This window comes from Peromyscus californicus, unplaced genomic scaffold (genome assembly GCF_007827085.1).
Source record: "Peromyscus californicus insignis strain IS unplaced genomic scaffold, ASM782708v3 Scaffold_2__1_contigs__length_46816999, whole genome shotgun sequence".
NCBI lineage: Eukaryota > Metazoa > Chordata > Mammalia > Rodentia > Cricetidae > Peromyscus > Peromyscus californicus.
The window spans coordinates 14,828,692-14,846,005 of record NW_026294540.1 but is presented as its reverse complement, the minus strand read 5'-3'; the positions used below and the strand labels follow the sequence as shown (position 1 = coordinate 14,846,005).

The 17,314-nt window shown below is 42.7% G+C and overlaps 1 protein-coding gene across 4 annotated transcripts in view; it reads left to right on the top strand.

Moving 5' to 3' along the window:
• Positions 1-17,314, top strand: part of Sbno1 (strawberry notch homolog 1) — a 54,717-nt gene that overhangs the window by 22,582 nt on the left and 14,821 nt on the right. For all 4 annotated transcript variants that reach the window (XM_052755432.1, XM_052755431.1, XM_052755429.1 and 1 more), the window contains 12 exons: positions 496-678; positions 2,149-2,246; positions 4,460-4,611; positions 6,193-6,390; positions 6,940-7,107; positions 7,195-7,370; positions 7,683-7,814; positions 13,059-13,194; positions 13,989-14,101; positions 14,205-14,276; positions 14,676-14,775; positions 16,001-16,075. In XM_052755432.1, coding sequence (XP_052611392.1) covers positions 496-678; positions 2,149-2,246; positions 4,460-4,611; positions 6,193-6,390; positions 6,940-7,107; positions 7,195-7,370; positions 7,683-7,814; positions 13,059-13,194; positions 13,989-14,101; positions 14,205-14,276; positions 14,676-14,775; positions 16,001-16,075 — 1,603 coding nt within the window. The remainder of the gene's footprint in view (positions 1-495; positions 679-2,148; positions 2,247-4,459; positions 4,612-6,192; positions 6,391-6,939; positions 7,108-7,194; positions 7,371-7,682; positions 7,815-13,058; positions 13,195-13,988; positions 14,102-14,204; positions 14,277-14,675; positions 14,776-16,000; positions 16,076-17,314) is intronic.

The window sequence follows — 17,314 nt, the reverse complement described above, 5'->3', positions numbered from 1 at the left end:
TCGGTTGAAACATTTTCAACGTAGAAGAATGTGATTGGGCTGTAAAACAGCAGATAATGATCACAGTTGCTTAATTGACCAATATCCTTAATTTCCATATTTTTATTTTTTTATGGTAATTCATAAAAGACATCCATTTTTTCAGTTAAATCAGGTTCACAACTGCAGTGTAAACCATGTCCTAAAATGACGGCCTTAGAATACATTTTGAGACATTTTTGTATGAGCATCCTAAAAATTATCCGGAGATTATTCCCAAGTGACTGCAGATTATTTTGGTTGAAGGAGTCATCATTTTTGTGGTGACAAGGTCTCACTGTGTCATTGTAGCTGGCTTGGAACTCCCTATGCTATGTCTAGACTAGGCTATTCTTGAACTCACAGAGATCCTTCAGCTTACTGGGTGCTAGAATGAAAGGCATGCCTGGCTAAAGGGGTTACACTTAAGTAATGGTATTCCAATGTATATGTAACATGTTGTCTGTGTATTTCCAGTGGGTCATCGCTAGAGAGAGATTTCAGCAAGCTGCAGATTTGATTGATGCCGAGCAGAGAATGAAGAAATCTATGTGGGGTCAATTCTGGTCTGCTCATCAGAGGTTTTTTAAGTACCTGTGCATAGCATCCAAAGTGAAAAGGGTGGTGCAGCTGGCCCGGGAGGAGATCAAGAATGGGAAGGTACGTTATAGAAGGTCTAGTTCAGTCTGTGCTCAGCCAGCTAGTCTTCCTCTAGTGAGGTCTTCTACTCAGAGTAGTCTTTCTGTCTGTCTGTTTCCACACAGGGTAGCTTTTGTAGCTTCTGCCTGTCCTGGAACTCCCTCTGTAAACCAGGCTGGCTTCTAACTCACAGAGATCTTTCTAACTCCACCTCCTGAGTGCTGGGATTAAAGATACTCATCACTATGCTCAGCAGTGGAATAGTCTTTTAAATGGATATTGCTAAAAGTACTATTGCAGTAAGATTTTATTTTCATAATTTATTTTATTGTTTGTTTCATTTGAGACAGTGTGTTTATTCTGTAGCCTAGAGAAGTTTGATATTTGATAGGTCATCTAGGCTGCCCTAGAATTCATGGCAATCTTCCTGTCTCAGCATCCCAAGTTCCGAGACTGCAGGTATGTGCCACTATAAACAGATCCTTCAAAATAAATTGTAAGCCAGGCGGTGATGGTGCACGGCTTTAATCCCAGCATTCAGGAGGCAGAGGCAGGTGGATTTCTTTGAGCCTGAGACCAGTCTGGTCTACATAGCGAGTTCCAGGACTGCCAGGGCTACACAGAGAAACACTGCCTCAAAAAAAAAAAAAAAAAAAAAAAAATCAACAAAAAGAAAAGAAAAGTTCTAAAAATGCCAGGTAGTGTGTATGTGTCATCGCACCACATGAGAGATAGAAACTAGAGGATCTGAAGCTCAAAGCCAGCTGTGGCTAGATCATAGTTTGAATTTATCTACTTCAGACTTTGTATCAAGACAGACTACCTCTGCACATCCAAACAATGAGTATTTGTATATCTTTGTGTATATAAATACACAATAATGTCTGCTGAGACATTTTAGCAGAGTGTATGCTGTGTAATTTGTTCAGCTGCGCTCTTTTCGTTAATAACTAAGTATTGCCCTAAGCTTGCTTGCTTTGGTTAATTATGTATCTGCTTTAAACAAAGAGTTGCAGGGATGGTAGATCATGCCTTTAATCCCAGCATTTGGGAAGCAGAGAGAGGGAGTCTCTGTGAGTTCAATGACAGCCAGTGCTCCAGAACGAGAGAAAGAGAGCAAAAAACATAAGGGTTATAAATTTCTTCAGGTCAGGGACATTTGTAGTGTTCTATATACTTTATTTCTTCTCACTTTTTTTCTGGATCTGGGAGGGAGACGGGGTCTCTGCATAACCCTGGAACTCTCTAGAACAGTCTGACCTCACATATACAGAGATTTGCCTGTCTCTGCCTTATGAGTGCCCAGATTAAAGGCAAGCAGCACCATACCTGACTTTCTCTCACTTTTTAACATAGCATACCTCGTATAGAGAAAATGAGGCCCAAATTGCTTTAATATAATAGTTATTTTTTGAAATGTTTTAAGAATTGTTACTAGATATTTGGCATATGCCTTAAGTTATTTATAATTGTATATTTTGTGTTTTCCAGTGTGTGGTAATTGGTCTGCAGTCTACAGGAGAAGCTAGAACTTTGGAGGCCTTGGAAGAGGGTGGAGGAGAACTAAATGATTTTGTTTCAACAGCCAAGTAATGTTTTTTTTTTTTCTTGAATATAAAATTAGTTGAAACATTAGCATTTCCTTTTTTTTTTTAACCTGTATCATCTTTAAAAGTTGTCCTTACCTGAGTTTTTAGGGTTTTGTGCTTTCTTTCTTTATAGTAAATCTTATGAAAAATAGAAGGTAGATAGCTCATAATCCTGAAATACTGGGCATTTGGCAACTTTAGAGTATGTGGACTAACACATCTGGATTTTGTTCTGTACATGTTTAAGTTGGCTTAATTTCAGATTCCATGTTCTGCGTTTAACGTGACTGACCATTGCTTTTGTGAGTGACACTTTGTTTGCCACCATAGAATAGGATCTGCTCTAAACATTTCACACTGTTAACCCATATTGCTCTACTAGAGGACCTGTGTTTCCAGACCTGTTTACCTTCCGCTCCAAGGGATCTCATGCTCACAGCTCTGAGGGCACCTGCACTACGTGTACATCATATCCATGTATGGACACATACACACATAATTTTAAAATCAATTTTACAAAAACAAAAAGTGGAAATTGGAAATGGAATTTCAGAAAGTTTTAAAGATGTTCAAAGTTATTGAGGAGGCTGGCAAGACTGGCCGCTCTTGCAGTGGACCTACCACCCTTATGGCTGCTCACAACCACCTGTAATTCCAGTCCCAGGGGATCGGAGGCCCTCTTCTGCCCTCTGAAGGCACTGGGCACACACATGGTTCATAGACATACATAGAGGCAAACAACCATACACATAAAATAAATTAAAAGAATTTTTTTCTTTAAATCTTGGAAAATACTAACTGATAATAAATCCACACAACAGCTTTGAGACTGTGCTTCTGTGCTTGTGTGTGTTGCGGGCACACAGCCCAGTGCTCTGAAAGACTCCTGTTACTGAAAACTACTTATGAGAGCAAAATTTGAATTACTTTTTTGGTTTGAATCATTAAGAAAGTGCCACTTGTCACATGTGACTCTACTGAGCAATTGAAGTGTCTGTATAGGTACATTTATGTTGTTAATGTAAAACACACCAAGTTTCAAAGACACTATAAAAATGTAAGAAATCTTACTGATTATACGTTGAAGCATCATGTTGAGGTAACTGAGTGTATTACTACAATTAGTCTCAGTAGCCTCTTTGTTCAGGTTGTTGTATTTCCCAGGCCAATCTTGAACTTGTGAACTTAAGCCATCTCCTGCCTAAGCCTCCCTCAGCAGTTGTGATTACAATCAAGTACTGTTATCTCCCCCCCCCCCCCCACCACACACACACACTTTTTTATTTCCCCTAGAGACAGGGTTTCTCTGTGTAACAGCTCCGGCTGTCGTGGAACTTGCTTTGTAGACAAGGCAGGCCTCAAACTCCTAGAGATTCACCTTCATTTGCCTCCCATGTGCTGGGGTTAAAGGCATGTGCAACCACACCCACTTATGCCCTCCTTTTTAAATCCTTTAGTTTTAATAGTGTTTTGTATCTGGGTGATGTGTGTATGTGTGTGCACTCGTGTGTGGTGCATACAAATAAGTGTGGAGTACATGCTCCTGTGTACAGACTTGTAGGCAGCAGAGGGTTGTATAAGTGTGGAGTACATGCTCCTGTGTACAGACTTGTAGGCAGCAGAGGGTTGTGTCTTCTATTGCTTTGTTCTCTCTCAGAGAGAGACTCTCTGAACTGAAGTCCTGCCACTTCAGCTAGACCGACTGGCTAGTGAGCTCTCCGGCTGCTTGTCTCCTCCCTCCAGTGCTTGGGTAACAGGCCTATACAGCCTTGCTCAGCTTTTAATGTGTTTGCTAGGGATTTGAACTCAGGTCTTCATGCTCATTCCAGAGCAAGCCCTTACCCAGTGAGCCTGTCCTGTTCTTTAAGGTAAGAGCTAGAAAGTATAACAGATGGATGTGTTGTCTTGCTTACTGCTCCTGAACAGGCTTCTCTTAAAATCTGCTTAACCTGTGTTAATTTTGGGGGGCAGGGGATTGAAACAGGATTTCTCTGTGTAGCCCTGGCTGTCCTGGAACCACTTGGTAGTAGACCAGGCTGGCCTCAAATTTATAGAGATCCTCCTGCCTCTGCCTTCTGAGTACTGGGATTAAAGGTGTGGGGCACCACTGCCCAGCTAGAAGTATTTCTTAAGATTGAAGAAAACATATTTTTTTTTTTTTTTTTACGAGTGTCAACATAAAGTAGTAAGGTTCACTGCTTTTTTTCCTACAGAGGGGTATTGCAGTCACTCATTGAAAAACACTTCCCTGCTCCAGACAGGAAGAAACTTTATAGTTTGCTAGGAATCGATTTGACAGCTCCAAGTAACAACAGTTCACCGAGAGATAGTCCCTGTAAAGAAAATAAGATGAAGAAGCGGAAAGGTGAGTGCTTTTTTAAGTCGTTGATGCTAGCAGTGCCGATGGTCTGAGTTTGGAGTAGCTGTTTGTGACTGAGCTCCTGCCTTCCTTGAGTGGGAAGGGGCTGCTGCTTTCTCTTTGCTGAGTCCTGAGTGAATGCACAAGTGCTCCCACTTCCTTGGATTAGCTGGATACTCTGTCCAGCACTTAGAACTGAGAACCTTTTCAGCTCTGTGGGAAGGTTAGGCTTTGGTAGGGTCACTTCGGCTCTGTGTTGTGAGTGCTGCTGGTTAATAAATGTGGAACTGGCTGGTCACCTCCTCTTTTGGAAGTATTGGGTGGTGCTTGTCTTCCTCCTGCTTCAGTTTCTGGAGCAGCTGGGTTGCAGGCATTATGTTCGATTAGTGCAGCTATTAATCTTTAGGAGTGCATTCACCCCTGTGTGATAACTAGCTTGTGATGGTGAAAACTAGAATCTGTGTTTGGGTGCTCTCTGTGCTGTTTGACTTTCAGAAGTGAGGGGTGGATTCTGATATAAAAGCCAGGATGCCTTCTGGGCCTTGGGCTCCTGCCTGAGCATACTCAGACAGAAATACCTGCAGTGCTATGTGTTCTCAGTAGTGACTGACACTGTAATCAGTATAGATAGGACAGAATACATACTCTTCATAGTAAAATGTTTTTTTATAACATTAGTGTGTGGATGTACATGGGCCATTGTGAATGTGAGGACAATTTGCAGGGGTTGATCACTTTTTACCATGTAGGTTTTGGGGTCCAACTTAGGTCCTCAGGGTTTGTGACAAGCACTCTATCTACTGAACCATTTCAGTGGTCCTCCTATTTGTAATGCACTTGAAGTGAGTGGACTGCTACCCCTTAACACACCCTGTGCTTTTTGATTGAGTAGTGGGGTAGAGTAGCTGACTTCTCCCTGTGTCTCAACATTAGGTTTTCTCTGGTCCATTAATAAGAGAACCTCTGATGGTTTGGTTTTAGTTTTATAACATTCACAGTCTGTTTTCTAAATATTAGGTAACTCAAACCAACCACTTATTACCTTTAAAAATAAGATTTTTATAAATCAGTATGTCTGTCTGTCTGTCCTTCTCCTCCTTCATTTGTTTAAGACAGGGTCTCATTATGTAGTCCTAATGCACCTAGAACTCACTCTGTAGACTAGGCAGGCTTTGGACTCACCAGAGACCTGTCTGTCTACGTCCCGAGTGCTGGGATTAGAGACTACCATACCTGGCTTATAGATTAATTTTTCTAGTTATTTCATGCCTGTTTGCACTCAGTCTTGAGTTTGTATTTATTTTGTATGGTTTGAGGATTTCAACCATGCATGCATGTAATGTGGTTTGATCCAGCCCCTCATTTTCTTTCCATCAGTTTTGAGTTTGTATTTATGTATCTAGTTTCTTGTTGAGTCGCTGACCATGACCAGGGCTCTTGGTTCTTGTAAGCTTGCTTTGTTGTTCAAATATACACTCTTGGTGCCTGTAGTTCTCACTAGACTCAACTAATAATCTAAAATCTGACACCATGGATCTTTAGAAACATTGAATTTCCAGCTGATTCTTGTTTGGGGCTTGAGGGTAGGTGAAGAAATAACCCGAGAAGCCAAAAAAGCACGAAAAGTTGGTGGCCTTACTGGTAGCAGTTCTGATGACAGCGGAAGTGAGTCTGATGTCTCTGACAATGAAGAAAGCGACTATGAGAGCTCTAAAAACATGAGCTCTGGTGATGATGACGATTTCAATCCCTTCAGAGATGAGTCCAGTGAAGACAACGAGGACGGTGAGTTCACTGAACTGTTGCATGAGAGCAGAAGGGGACTCGGCTGCTGGTCTGTGTGTACACCTTTAATCGCAGCATTGGGGATGCAGAGGCAGGAGGATCTATCTCTGAGTTTTCAGGCCAGCCAGAGTTACATAGTGAGACCCTGTCTGAAAAATAGACAAAAAATAAAGGTGCTAGAGAGATGGCTCTATGGTTAAGAGAACCTGAGTTTAGTTTCCAGCATCCGAGTTGGTGAGCTCATAACTTCCCGAACTCCAGCTCCACGATCATTTGACTTCCACAGACACCTGCCTGGACTGTGTACATAAACTCTCATACAGATTCACACACATACCCATAGTTAAAATAAAAATAAAACAAATCAGCCGGGCTGTGGTGGCATACACCTTTAATCCCAGCACTCAGGAAGCAAAGGCAGGTGGATCTCTCTAAGTTTGAGGCCAGCCTAGTACACAGAGCAAGTTCCAGGACAACTAGAACCCTGTCTCAAAAAAAAGTCTATATTGGTCTAACAAATTATTTGATACATATTTGCCTTTGTTTTAGATCCTTGGTTAATTAGGAAAGACCACAAGAAAAGCAAAGATAAAAAAAAGAAGAAAAGTATAGATCCAGATTCCATTCAAAGTGCCTTGTTAGCATCAGGTCTTGGTTCAAAGCGGCCTAGTTTCTCCTCTACGCCCGTCATCTCACCTGCTCCCAACAGTGCACCAGGTACTGTGCAGAAAGTCCTACTTTGGAAATGTGCTGTTATCGAATCGGGTATTGAAGTTTGACTGATTAACAACTGTTCTTTATCAGCTAACAGTAACACCAACAGTAACAGTAGCCTTATAACGAGTCAGGATGCTGTAGAAAGGGCACAGCAGATGAAGAAAGACCTGCTTGATAAACTAGAAAAATTAGCTGAAGACCTCCCTCCTAACACCCTGGATGAACTTATTGATGCACTTGGTGGTCCTGAAAATGTGGCTGAGGTAAATAGATGTGGTTAGTGCTGTGCTCTTTCCTATTACAATTTTCTTCTCGCTTTAAGTCCTGTGACATGAGTGTCCTGTTCTCTGGACACAGCTTAGAACCTTGTTCTGCTTTAGTTCTCAGCATATGACTGCAGACGGCTGAGGTTTGCCTGAGCCTGGTTCCTGGACTGTTGGGAAGCTTTTGTGATGGTCGCCATGGACCAGTTTTTCATGTTGCGATGTTCTTTTGTCCCAGTGAAGCTTGTATCATCCATGTTTCATGCTCCTAGCCAATTTCCTTAAAGCTCTGTGTTGATGTTTACTCCTCAGATGACTGGCCGCAAGGGCCGGGTGGTGAGCAATGATGATGGACGCATATCTTATGAGTCAAGGTCGGAAGTTGATGTTCCTGTGGAAATTCTAAACCTCACGGAGAAGCAAAGGTTTATGGATGGAGAGAAGGTCTGTTTTCCTGGGGTGCTTTTCAATAGAAGGCCTTAGAAGGGTTTGCCCTCCGTCCCTCCATACCCACAGATTCTCTTATATGCTTGTCGAATAGTCTATTTTTATTAGTAATTGTACTGATATTCTTGTTTTGGTTTTATTTTTGGTTTTTCAACACAGGGTTTCTCTGTGTAGCTTTGGAGCCTATCCTGGAACTCCTCTGTGTACCAGGCTGGCCTTGAACTCAGAGAGATCCTCCTGCCTCTGCCTCCTGAGTGCTGGGATTAAAGGTGTATGCCACCACTGCCGCACAGCTGGACTTATTATTTTACATGCTATAGTGGTTATAAGGGAAATGTAGTGTAGATTCTGTATGGTGCACAAGAGCATTGTTCTCGGTATTTAGGAGAACTTTTGAACTCTTGGACACACAAGCCAGGTGAGATGATGCACCTTGGAAGTCGAGGCAGGAGGATTGGGAGCTCTGTCTTGGTGGCTACAGTAGAGCAGGAGTTTTAAACTAGCATGGCCTACATGAAGCCTTGTCTGAAAAATTAGAGAGATACAGGGGTAACTTAATCTGAATATAAAAGCAGCGAGTCATTGTAGTGATTTCTTTGCTCTCTTTCCCTCCCTTCTTCCCTTCTTCCTTGTAGTAGTTACTTTTGCATAGCTGCCGTTAGATACCCAACAGTAGCTTAGGACTGAAAGTTCATCTGGGCTCATGATTTCATACTTGTAGCCTGTTGTGAAGGAAGGACACAAGGATCAACTCTGTTCATGTGACGACAGTGACGGAAACAAAAGAGAACACAGGGATGACAGTTAGCTGTTAATGTTAGGACATAGAGTGGCATTTAATCTTGAGTCTAAAGCAATATTTACAAACGCTGCTGGCGGGGTTGGGGGAGGTGGGGGTGGGGTGGCGGAGGCAGCTGCAGCGCCACATGCCTTTAATCCCAGCACTCAGATGGCAGGGGTGAGGGGATCTCTGTGAGTCTGAGGCCAGCCTGGTCTACAGAGTGAGTTCCAGGACAGCCAGGACTACACAGAGAAGAGAAACCCTGTTCCAAGACCCCAGACCCCCAAAAGAACAAAACTAAAAAACAAAACAGTTAAAAACAAACAAAAGATTTACTTGTTTAATGTTTAACTCTGTGTGTGTCTGCATGTGCCCACAGAGGCCAGAAGAGGGCATTGGATCCCCTGGAGCTGAAGTTATAGATTGTGTGAGCCATTGAATGGGTACTAGGAATTGAGCTTGAGTCCCCTGCAAGAATAAGGGCTCTAACCACTAAGTCATCTCTCCAGCCTCAGGAAAGAAGTGGCTTTTGAAAAGTTTCGTTGTCTTTAGTTTTATTTTTTTGTGTATGAGTTGTTTTTAGTTTTCTTCTTTTTTCGTTTTTCTTTTTCTTTTTTCTGTGTTTCTTTTCCAGGCTGTCCTGGAACTCAGCTCTGTAAACCAGGCTAGCCTAGAAATCCAAGGTTCCCCTGCCTCTTCTGGAATTAAAGGCTTATGCCACAAATCCCGGCTCGCTTGCTCTCTCTTTCTTTTCTCTGTCTGTCTCTCCCCCCACCTTCCCTTCTTTTGTACTAGGACTAAACATTTATGCCACCACACCTGTGAGTGTTCGCCTGTGTGTGTATACAGGCACCAAGCATGTTCTGGGTACGTGTGGAGGCCATAAGACGATGTCAGGTTCCCTAGGATTGGAGTGAGAGTTTACATGATTATCTCTTGAATATAGGCCCGTGTATGGAAGGAATTTGTCAAAATCAACCAGTTGTCTTTGTTAGGGTTTCTGTTGCTGTGAAGAGACACCATGACCATGACAACTCTTATAAAGGAAAACATTTCATTGGACCTAGCTTACAGTTTCAGAGGTTTTGCCCGTTATCATCATAGTAAGAAGCATGACAGTGTGCAGGCAGACATGGTGCTGGAGGAGCTGAGAGTTGTACATCCAGATCAGCAAGCAGCAGGAAGAGAATGACCACTAGGCCTGGCTTGAGCTTCTGATGCCTCAAAGCCTGTGTCCAATGCATGGCTTACTCCAACAAGGCCATACCTATTCCAACAAGACCACAATTCCTAATAGTATCACTCCCTGTGACCAGACATTCAATAATAGTTTATGGGGGCCATTCCTATTCAAATCTCAGTTGTTAAATCATATTTGTAAAAAGTTATTACATTTATTATTGTGTGGATGTATGTTTGTGGGCAGGCATGCTATGTCATTGGTATGGAAGTCAGAGGATAACTGATGGGAATCATTTGAGCCCTGAATGGGGATTGAATTCAGGTTGTAAGACTCTGAACAAGTTGCTCTTACATACTTACAGCTGAAACAAGATATTATTTCTTTTTCTTTTTTTAAAGATTTATTACATATAAGTGCGTGTATGCCTGCATACCTGAAGAGGGCACTAGATCTCATTCTAGATGGTTGTGAGCCACCATGTGGTTGCTGGGAATTGAACTCAGGACCTCTGGAAGAACAGCCAGTGCTCTTAACCTCTGAGCCATCATTCTAGTCGATATTATTTCTTTCATGTATGTCTTGGTAGGGTTTCTTCACAGAGAAACCATGACCACAGCAACTTTTTTTTTTTAAGATTTACTTATTATGTATACAATGTTCTGCCTGCATATATGTCTGCAGGCCAGAAGAGGGCGCCAGATCTCATTACAGATGGTTGTGAGCCACCATGTGGTTGCTGGGAATTGAACTCAGGACCTCTGGAAGAGTAGTCAATGCTCTTAACCTCTGAGCCATCTCTCCAGCCCCACAGCAACTCTTATAAAGGAAACATTTAATTGAGGTGGTAACTTACAGTTGAGAGGTGTAGTCTGTTATCATGGTGGGAGCACAGCAGACAAGGTGCTAGAGAGGGAGTGTTGGCAGAAGTTTCTGTCCTGCCAGCAGCTCCCACATAAACACACTGAGGCTTGTATTAATGATAAATTATATTTGAATTAACTCATTTCTTATCTATGCTTTGCCACATGGCTTGGTACCTTTTCCCAATATGGCATGCCCATCTTGCTTCTCTGTGCATCTGCTAGGGACTCCTGACTCTGCCCCACTCCTTCCGGCATTCTTAGTTTAGCTCTCCTGTCCGACATTACTCTGTTCAGCTATTGGCCAGTCAGCTTGTTTATTAAACCAGTCTCAGTGACCAATCTTCACAGTGGATAAAGGGATTATTCCACAGCAAGGTAGCTGAGATTCCTACATCTTGTAGGCAACAGGAAGTGGCTGAGTGAAGCTTAAACAAAAGAGACCTCAAAGCCTGCCCCCACAGTGACACACCAGGTCCCACCTGGACAGCAGCCGTTTTTATAAAACAATCACTGAGGCTTAATACTAATTATAAGCTGTTTGTTCTATGGCCCAGGCTTATTGCTAGTAGCTAGCTATTACATCTTAAATTAACTCATTTTTATCAATTTATATATCACTATTTGTCTTGTGGCTTTACCTGTGTTCTATTACATCTTGCTACCCTGGCAGCTCACAGCTTCTTCTCTCTATATCTCTTTTGCCATAGGCCAAAACAGCTTCTTTATTAACCAATAGTAGCAACACATATTCACAGCATACACAAAGACCATCCGACAGCAACACACTTCTTTCAACAAGGCCAGACCCCCCAATAGTGCCACTCCCTATGAGCTTATAGGGGCCAATTACATTCAAACTACCACATTCCACTCCCTGGCTCGCATAAGCTTGTAACAATATCATAATAGTCCAGTATGCTCCCTTCTACATTTTGGAACGTTAACCCTGTGCCATTATATATTGGAAGTATGTAATCTGTTTTTGATTTTGATTTTATAAGAGATTGTGTGAATCTCAGAAGAGTCTTTGAACTTTTGACTTTTAGACATTGTTGAGACTGTGATAGACTATGGGGACTTTTGAAGTTGGACTAAAGGCATTTTGTGTTATGATATTGTTAAAAGTTTATGGAGGCCAGGGAGTGGAATGTGGTAATTTGAGTGTAATTGATCCCCATAAGCTTGTAGAGAATGGCACTATTAGGAGGTGTGGCTTTGTTGGAGTGGATATGATGGCCATGTTAGAGGCAGTGTGTCACTGTGGGGGCAGGCTTTGAGGTTTCCTATGCTCAGGAACTGTCCAGTGTCTCTGTTGACTTCCTGTTGCCTGTAAGATGTAGGGCTCTCAACTACTTCTCCAGCACCATGTCTGCCTGCACACCGCCATGCTTCCCACCATGATGATAATGGATTGAACCTCTGAAACGGTAAGTGAGCCACCCCAATTAAATGTTTTCCTTTTAAGAGTTGCCATGGTCATGGTGTCTCTTCACAGCAACAGAAACCCTATGACGATGTACACATGTTTGTGTGTTGACTAAGAGTGTGGTAGCATATGCCTGTAATTTTAGAACTTTTGAGGCTGAGGCAGGTGGATCCTGGGTCTTAGGCTAGCTTTGCCTACATAGGAAACTTGGTCTCAAAAACAGTTTTTAAAGAAGAAGAAATGAATACATTGCTCTGACTTTCTCTACCACTCCTCTCTTTCCTCCCTCTCCCTCTACTCCCTCCCCTGAGACAGGACTTTGCTGTTCTACCTAGACTGCTCATTTTCTCCAGTTTCTAGTTTCAAGTGGTCCTCTGCTTCAGCCTCTGGAGGAGACGAGACCACTATTATCCTTGTTTTTTTGAGTGTGGCTTTGTTATGCAGCCCAGGATGGCTTTGGATTCATTTTTCCCTCCTGCCTCACTCAGCCTCCTCCGTACTAGGATTACAGGTGTACATCATCATGCCTATATCCTCCCTGTTCTGGGACTTAAACTGAGGGTCTCGTGCTTGTTGGGTGTGTTCTCCACCTGTGAGTTCCATCATTAGCATTTTTCCCCCCTTATGTTACAATTGGTGGTGACAGTAGGCCTTCCTGTGTGCATCAGGCACGTGAAAACTCAGGACACGCTGCCCTGTCTTCTACTCCAAATAACGTGTCTTGGACATTATATCTGCCACCTGTGTCTTCCTGACTGCAGCTTGCCTGTGTGCTCATACTTAGTATTAAGGGAGACTAGGAGAGCTAATCTCGACTTTGGGCAACCACATGCCACGCTGACTGACAGCAGGGCATCTGACTGCTTTGAAAAGGGAGTAGAATACGTACTGGTGTCCATCACTGTCCACTAAAGGAAGTTCTCTAGGCACTGATCTTCCCTGTCTTTGCTCAGAGGTGATTTTTGTTTACTTTTTCAATTTGATATAGAATATTGCTATAATCTCAGAAGCTGCCAGCTCAGGTATTTCATTACAAGCCGATCGGAGAGCTGTAAATCAAAGGCGACGAGTTCACATGACTTTGGAGTTACCCTGGAGTGCTGATAGGGCGATTCAGCAATTTGGTAAGTGTCTCCACTGGATCCCTCTGGGAGAAAAGGTGTTTCTGGAGACATGCATGCATGTCTGTACGAGACACCATAAGCCTTGGAATGCTCAGATTCCGCATGGGAAATGTGTTCTCTATATACTATGATGTGTAGTGGATTATGGATTCCTTTTTGCCTGATTTTGGACAGTATTGAGATCAGTGGTAGGATTGCACAGGGGCCCTGGCCTCCAAGAACAGGGTTCCTTGAAAGTATCTTCATTGTAGATTTGCACAGTTTGTGGGTCTGTCAGAGTAGTCACCTATTTCCATGTTCATTTCTACCCTTAGCAGCTGCATGTAAGGTGTTTCCCTGTGCGTTTTCCTGTGGCCTGGTGATCCCACCACACATAACATCCAGAACAGCTATGTAGTAACACTGGTTAGCCAAATGGTGGCAGCACTTTGCCGTTTACCATAGGGTCTAGTCCTTGAGTAGTGATGACATTGATGTTAAAATTAAGTTGCTGTTCAGCGAGCAATGAGAAGGGTTGTTACATCATCTTTACTTTTTGTTTTCAAGGGTATTTTAGTTAGATGAGTGCCAACTTAGCCAGGCTTGATGTATAGACTTGTAATCCCAGCACTTGATTAGTAGAGGCAGAAGTACTAGGTGTTTAAGGCCTGACTAGCTACATAGTGAGTTTGAGGTCATTCTGGACTATGTGAGACCTTATCTGTATTCAGTGTTAAATGCTAGGAATTAGATCTCAGAATACCCTGCTCTACCTAATGAACATAATCATTGAACTGTATACATTGTTGTTACAGGAAGAACACATAGGTCAAACCAAGTGACTGCTCCAGAGTATGTCTTTTTGATTTCGGAACTGGCTGGAGAGCAGAGATTTGCATCTATTGTTGCTAAGAGACTTGAGAGTTTGGTAAGTTTTTGAGTTGCGTCGGATGTCTGTGACAGGTGATTTGTGTTAGCTGACTTCTGGGAGGGGTTGATGGTGACTTGACCAGGAGTTGTGTATTTTCCAGGGAGCACTTACACATGGTGACAGAAGAGCAACAGAGTCTAGAGATCTGAGCAGGTTCAACTTTGACAACAAGGTACGTTCCTCCACCTAACGCTGCAGATGTTTGCCGTTTGTGCAGTGTCAGAAAGGGACCTTGACTGCTGTTGAAAAGGAAATGCTCTGCTTGCTGTTAGCTCTGCCTTGTAGACCTTCATGTGAGATGAGATTTCCCACATCATTTAATCTGTACGTACTTTTATTCCTGTTGGAAAACACTACTAGAGTATTTGTGAAGGCATCAAGAATGAGTTATTAGAAATAAAAGAAGTCATTAATGTACTGACTATCTGCTATCTGTAAGGGCACAGAATAGACAGTCAAAAAAGTATGTGTTCTGAATTTTTGTTACAATTAGAGTTTTCATGGCATTTAAGTGGGTAAAAAAAATACCCAAATGTTAAAGCTGACTAACACATTTTTTTCTTTATTACAGTATGGAAGAAATGCTTTGGAAATTGTTATGAAATCCATTGTAAACTTGGATTCTCCTATGGTCTCACCACCTCCAGACTACCCCGGAGAATTCTTTAAAGGTGACTTAAGATGTCCTTATGTAATCGTTAATCAGCTGGTATCCTACTTGTACAAAGTTGTTGTGATTTTTGTGGGTACCTAGATAAAGGATCTCTATAATATACAGGATGCTCTTGTGAAAAGATAAAATTTGTCGTATGTATGTGTGTGTTTTAGTTATTTTGAGAGAGTGGTGTAGTGAATGTTCCAGCCTGTGTGGAGATCAAAGGACAACTTGTGGGACTTCATTCCCCGTCACCATTGTGGGTCCCAGGAATTGGCATCAGGCATAGCAGCAGCAAGCATCCTTACCCCCTAAGCCATCTCTATAGCTCTGGTTTGGTTTTTTGAGATAGACTGTAACCCAAGTTGGCCTGGAATTCACTCATGCTGGAGTTTAACTTGAAGCTGTTCTCCTGCCTCAGCCTCTTGAGTCCTGTGTGAAGTCACCAAAGAAAAGGTGTAATTTTTTTTTGTTTTTTGTTTTTTGTTTTTTTTTTGTTTTTCGAGACAGGGTTTCTTTGTGTAGCTTTAGAGCCTATCCTGGAACTCACTTGGTAGCCCAGGCTGGCCTCGAACTCACAGAGATCCACCTGGCTCTGCCTCCCGAGTGCTGGGATTGAAGGCGTGCACCACCACCGCCCGGCAAAGGTGTATTTTTGTTTGGTTGATTTTTTTTTCCCCCCCCCAAGACAGGGTATTTCTGTGTAACCCTGACATTCCTGGAACTCACTCTATAGACCAGGATAACCTGGAACTCACAGAGTTCCTCTTGCCTCTGCCTCGCTAGTATTAGGGATTTTAGCCGTACACCACCACCTGGCTAAATTTTTGTTTATTATGTGTTTGTTCATTCATTTATTTATTTGATTAGCCCTGGCTGTTCTGGAACTAGCTCTGTAGACTCAGAAGAGATAGGCCTACCTCTGCCTCCCAGTGCTGGGATTAAAGGTGTGCACCAGCATGCCTATCTGGTGATAACGGTGTTTTAATGAAGGGCTAGGGAAACTTTTAGTGGTAGCAGCCTAGGGTTCAATCTCCAGCACTACCAAAAACACTAGAACCAAACAAACTAGACACAATGTGAGATTCGGTGATTTAGGCTGATTAGCAGTTCAATTCAGGTGACTGGAATAGAGCAAGATACATAGGTTAAATCTTAATCCTAGAACCTAATCTGTTTGATTAACAGTTCACTGAATCATTTGGATTGTGAAGAACGTTGATATTTTTTTTTTCTTACAGATGTTCGGCAAGGATTGATAGGAGTAGGCCTGATCAATGTGGAGGATCGGTCAGGAATTCTTACTCTGGATAAAGGTAGTGTCGCTGTGTGTGGAACGTGTGTTTATTGATGAGCCTTCTACAGAAGCCTCAGTTCACCTCTTGGTGGGAGCATGCTTGTGAAGGTTTGAGTTCCATGGCTTACTTGTCAAAGAATCCGCAACTCGCCGGGCGGTGGTGGCGCACGCCTTTAATCCCAGCACTCGGGAGGCAGAGCCAGGCGGATCTCTGTGAGTTCGAGGCCAGCCTGGGCTACCAAGTGAGTTCCAGGAAAAGGCGCAAAGCTACACAGAGAAACCCTGTCTCGAAAAACCAAAAAAAAAAAAAAAAAAAAAAAAAAGAATCCGCAACTCAAGTGCGCGTGTGTTCATGCTTGTGAAAGCCAGAGGATGACTTTGGGAAATCTGTTTCCGCTTTTGTCCTGACTACTCTGTGCCGGCTGGCCCATAAGTTTCTGGGTGTGTCTTTCTTCTGTGCCTGCCTCCCTCCCACTGTAAAATTGCTTGCATTGCGGATAGGCACTGCATCGGGCATTTTTTACTTGTTAGTTGTGATGATCCAGCTGACCAGTCTTGGATGGCAAGCACTTGGACCAGCCCTGTCACTTTGTATTTCTGTGTCTCACTCCAGCCTGGACTCATGGCAGTGCTTTGTCTTAGCTACCCTAGTGCTGGGGTTACAGCTGGTTCTGGACTGGAGCCCAGAGCCTGTACTAATTAGTCCACCGAGTTAGTTACCTGAAGCCCTCTTTGTACTGTTTCTATTCATAGGGATTTACATTACTAAAAGTAAGCATCCATATGAATGTGACAGGTAAAGGTAGGAAAGGATGGCAGGGCCCAGAAGAAAGAAAAAAACTCCAGGTTCATCCTGTCCTGGATTTCATGATCTCCCAGAGACATGTGCTCAGAAATTATATGCCACTTCTTTAAAAAAAATACTATCCCAGCAGGGTACTGTTTGGGCTGTAAACAGTTTCCTTGGGTGTCGTTGGTTTTGCACTTGTTCACATGGACTTTGTTCCCCAGGTGGTTATTGGCAGTGAACTAAGTCATTCTGGCCACAGCTTGAATTGCCCTAAACCTACTGATGCCGAAACCACCTCTCTCTCTCTTTTTTTTTTTTTTAAATCTCATTCATTTTATTTATTTAGTTGTTTACTGATCTGGTTGGCTTGTTTGTTGAGGTGGGGGTGTTTCTCTTTCTTTATTTGGTGAGGTGGGGGTCTTTCTATGTCTCCCTGGCTGTTCTAGAACTTGCTATGTAGACCAGGCT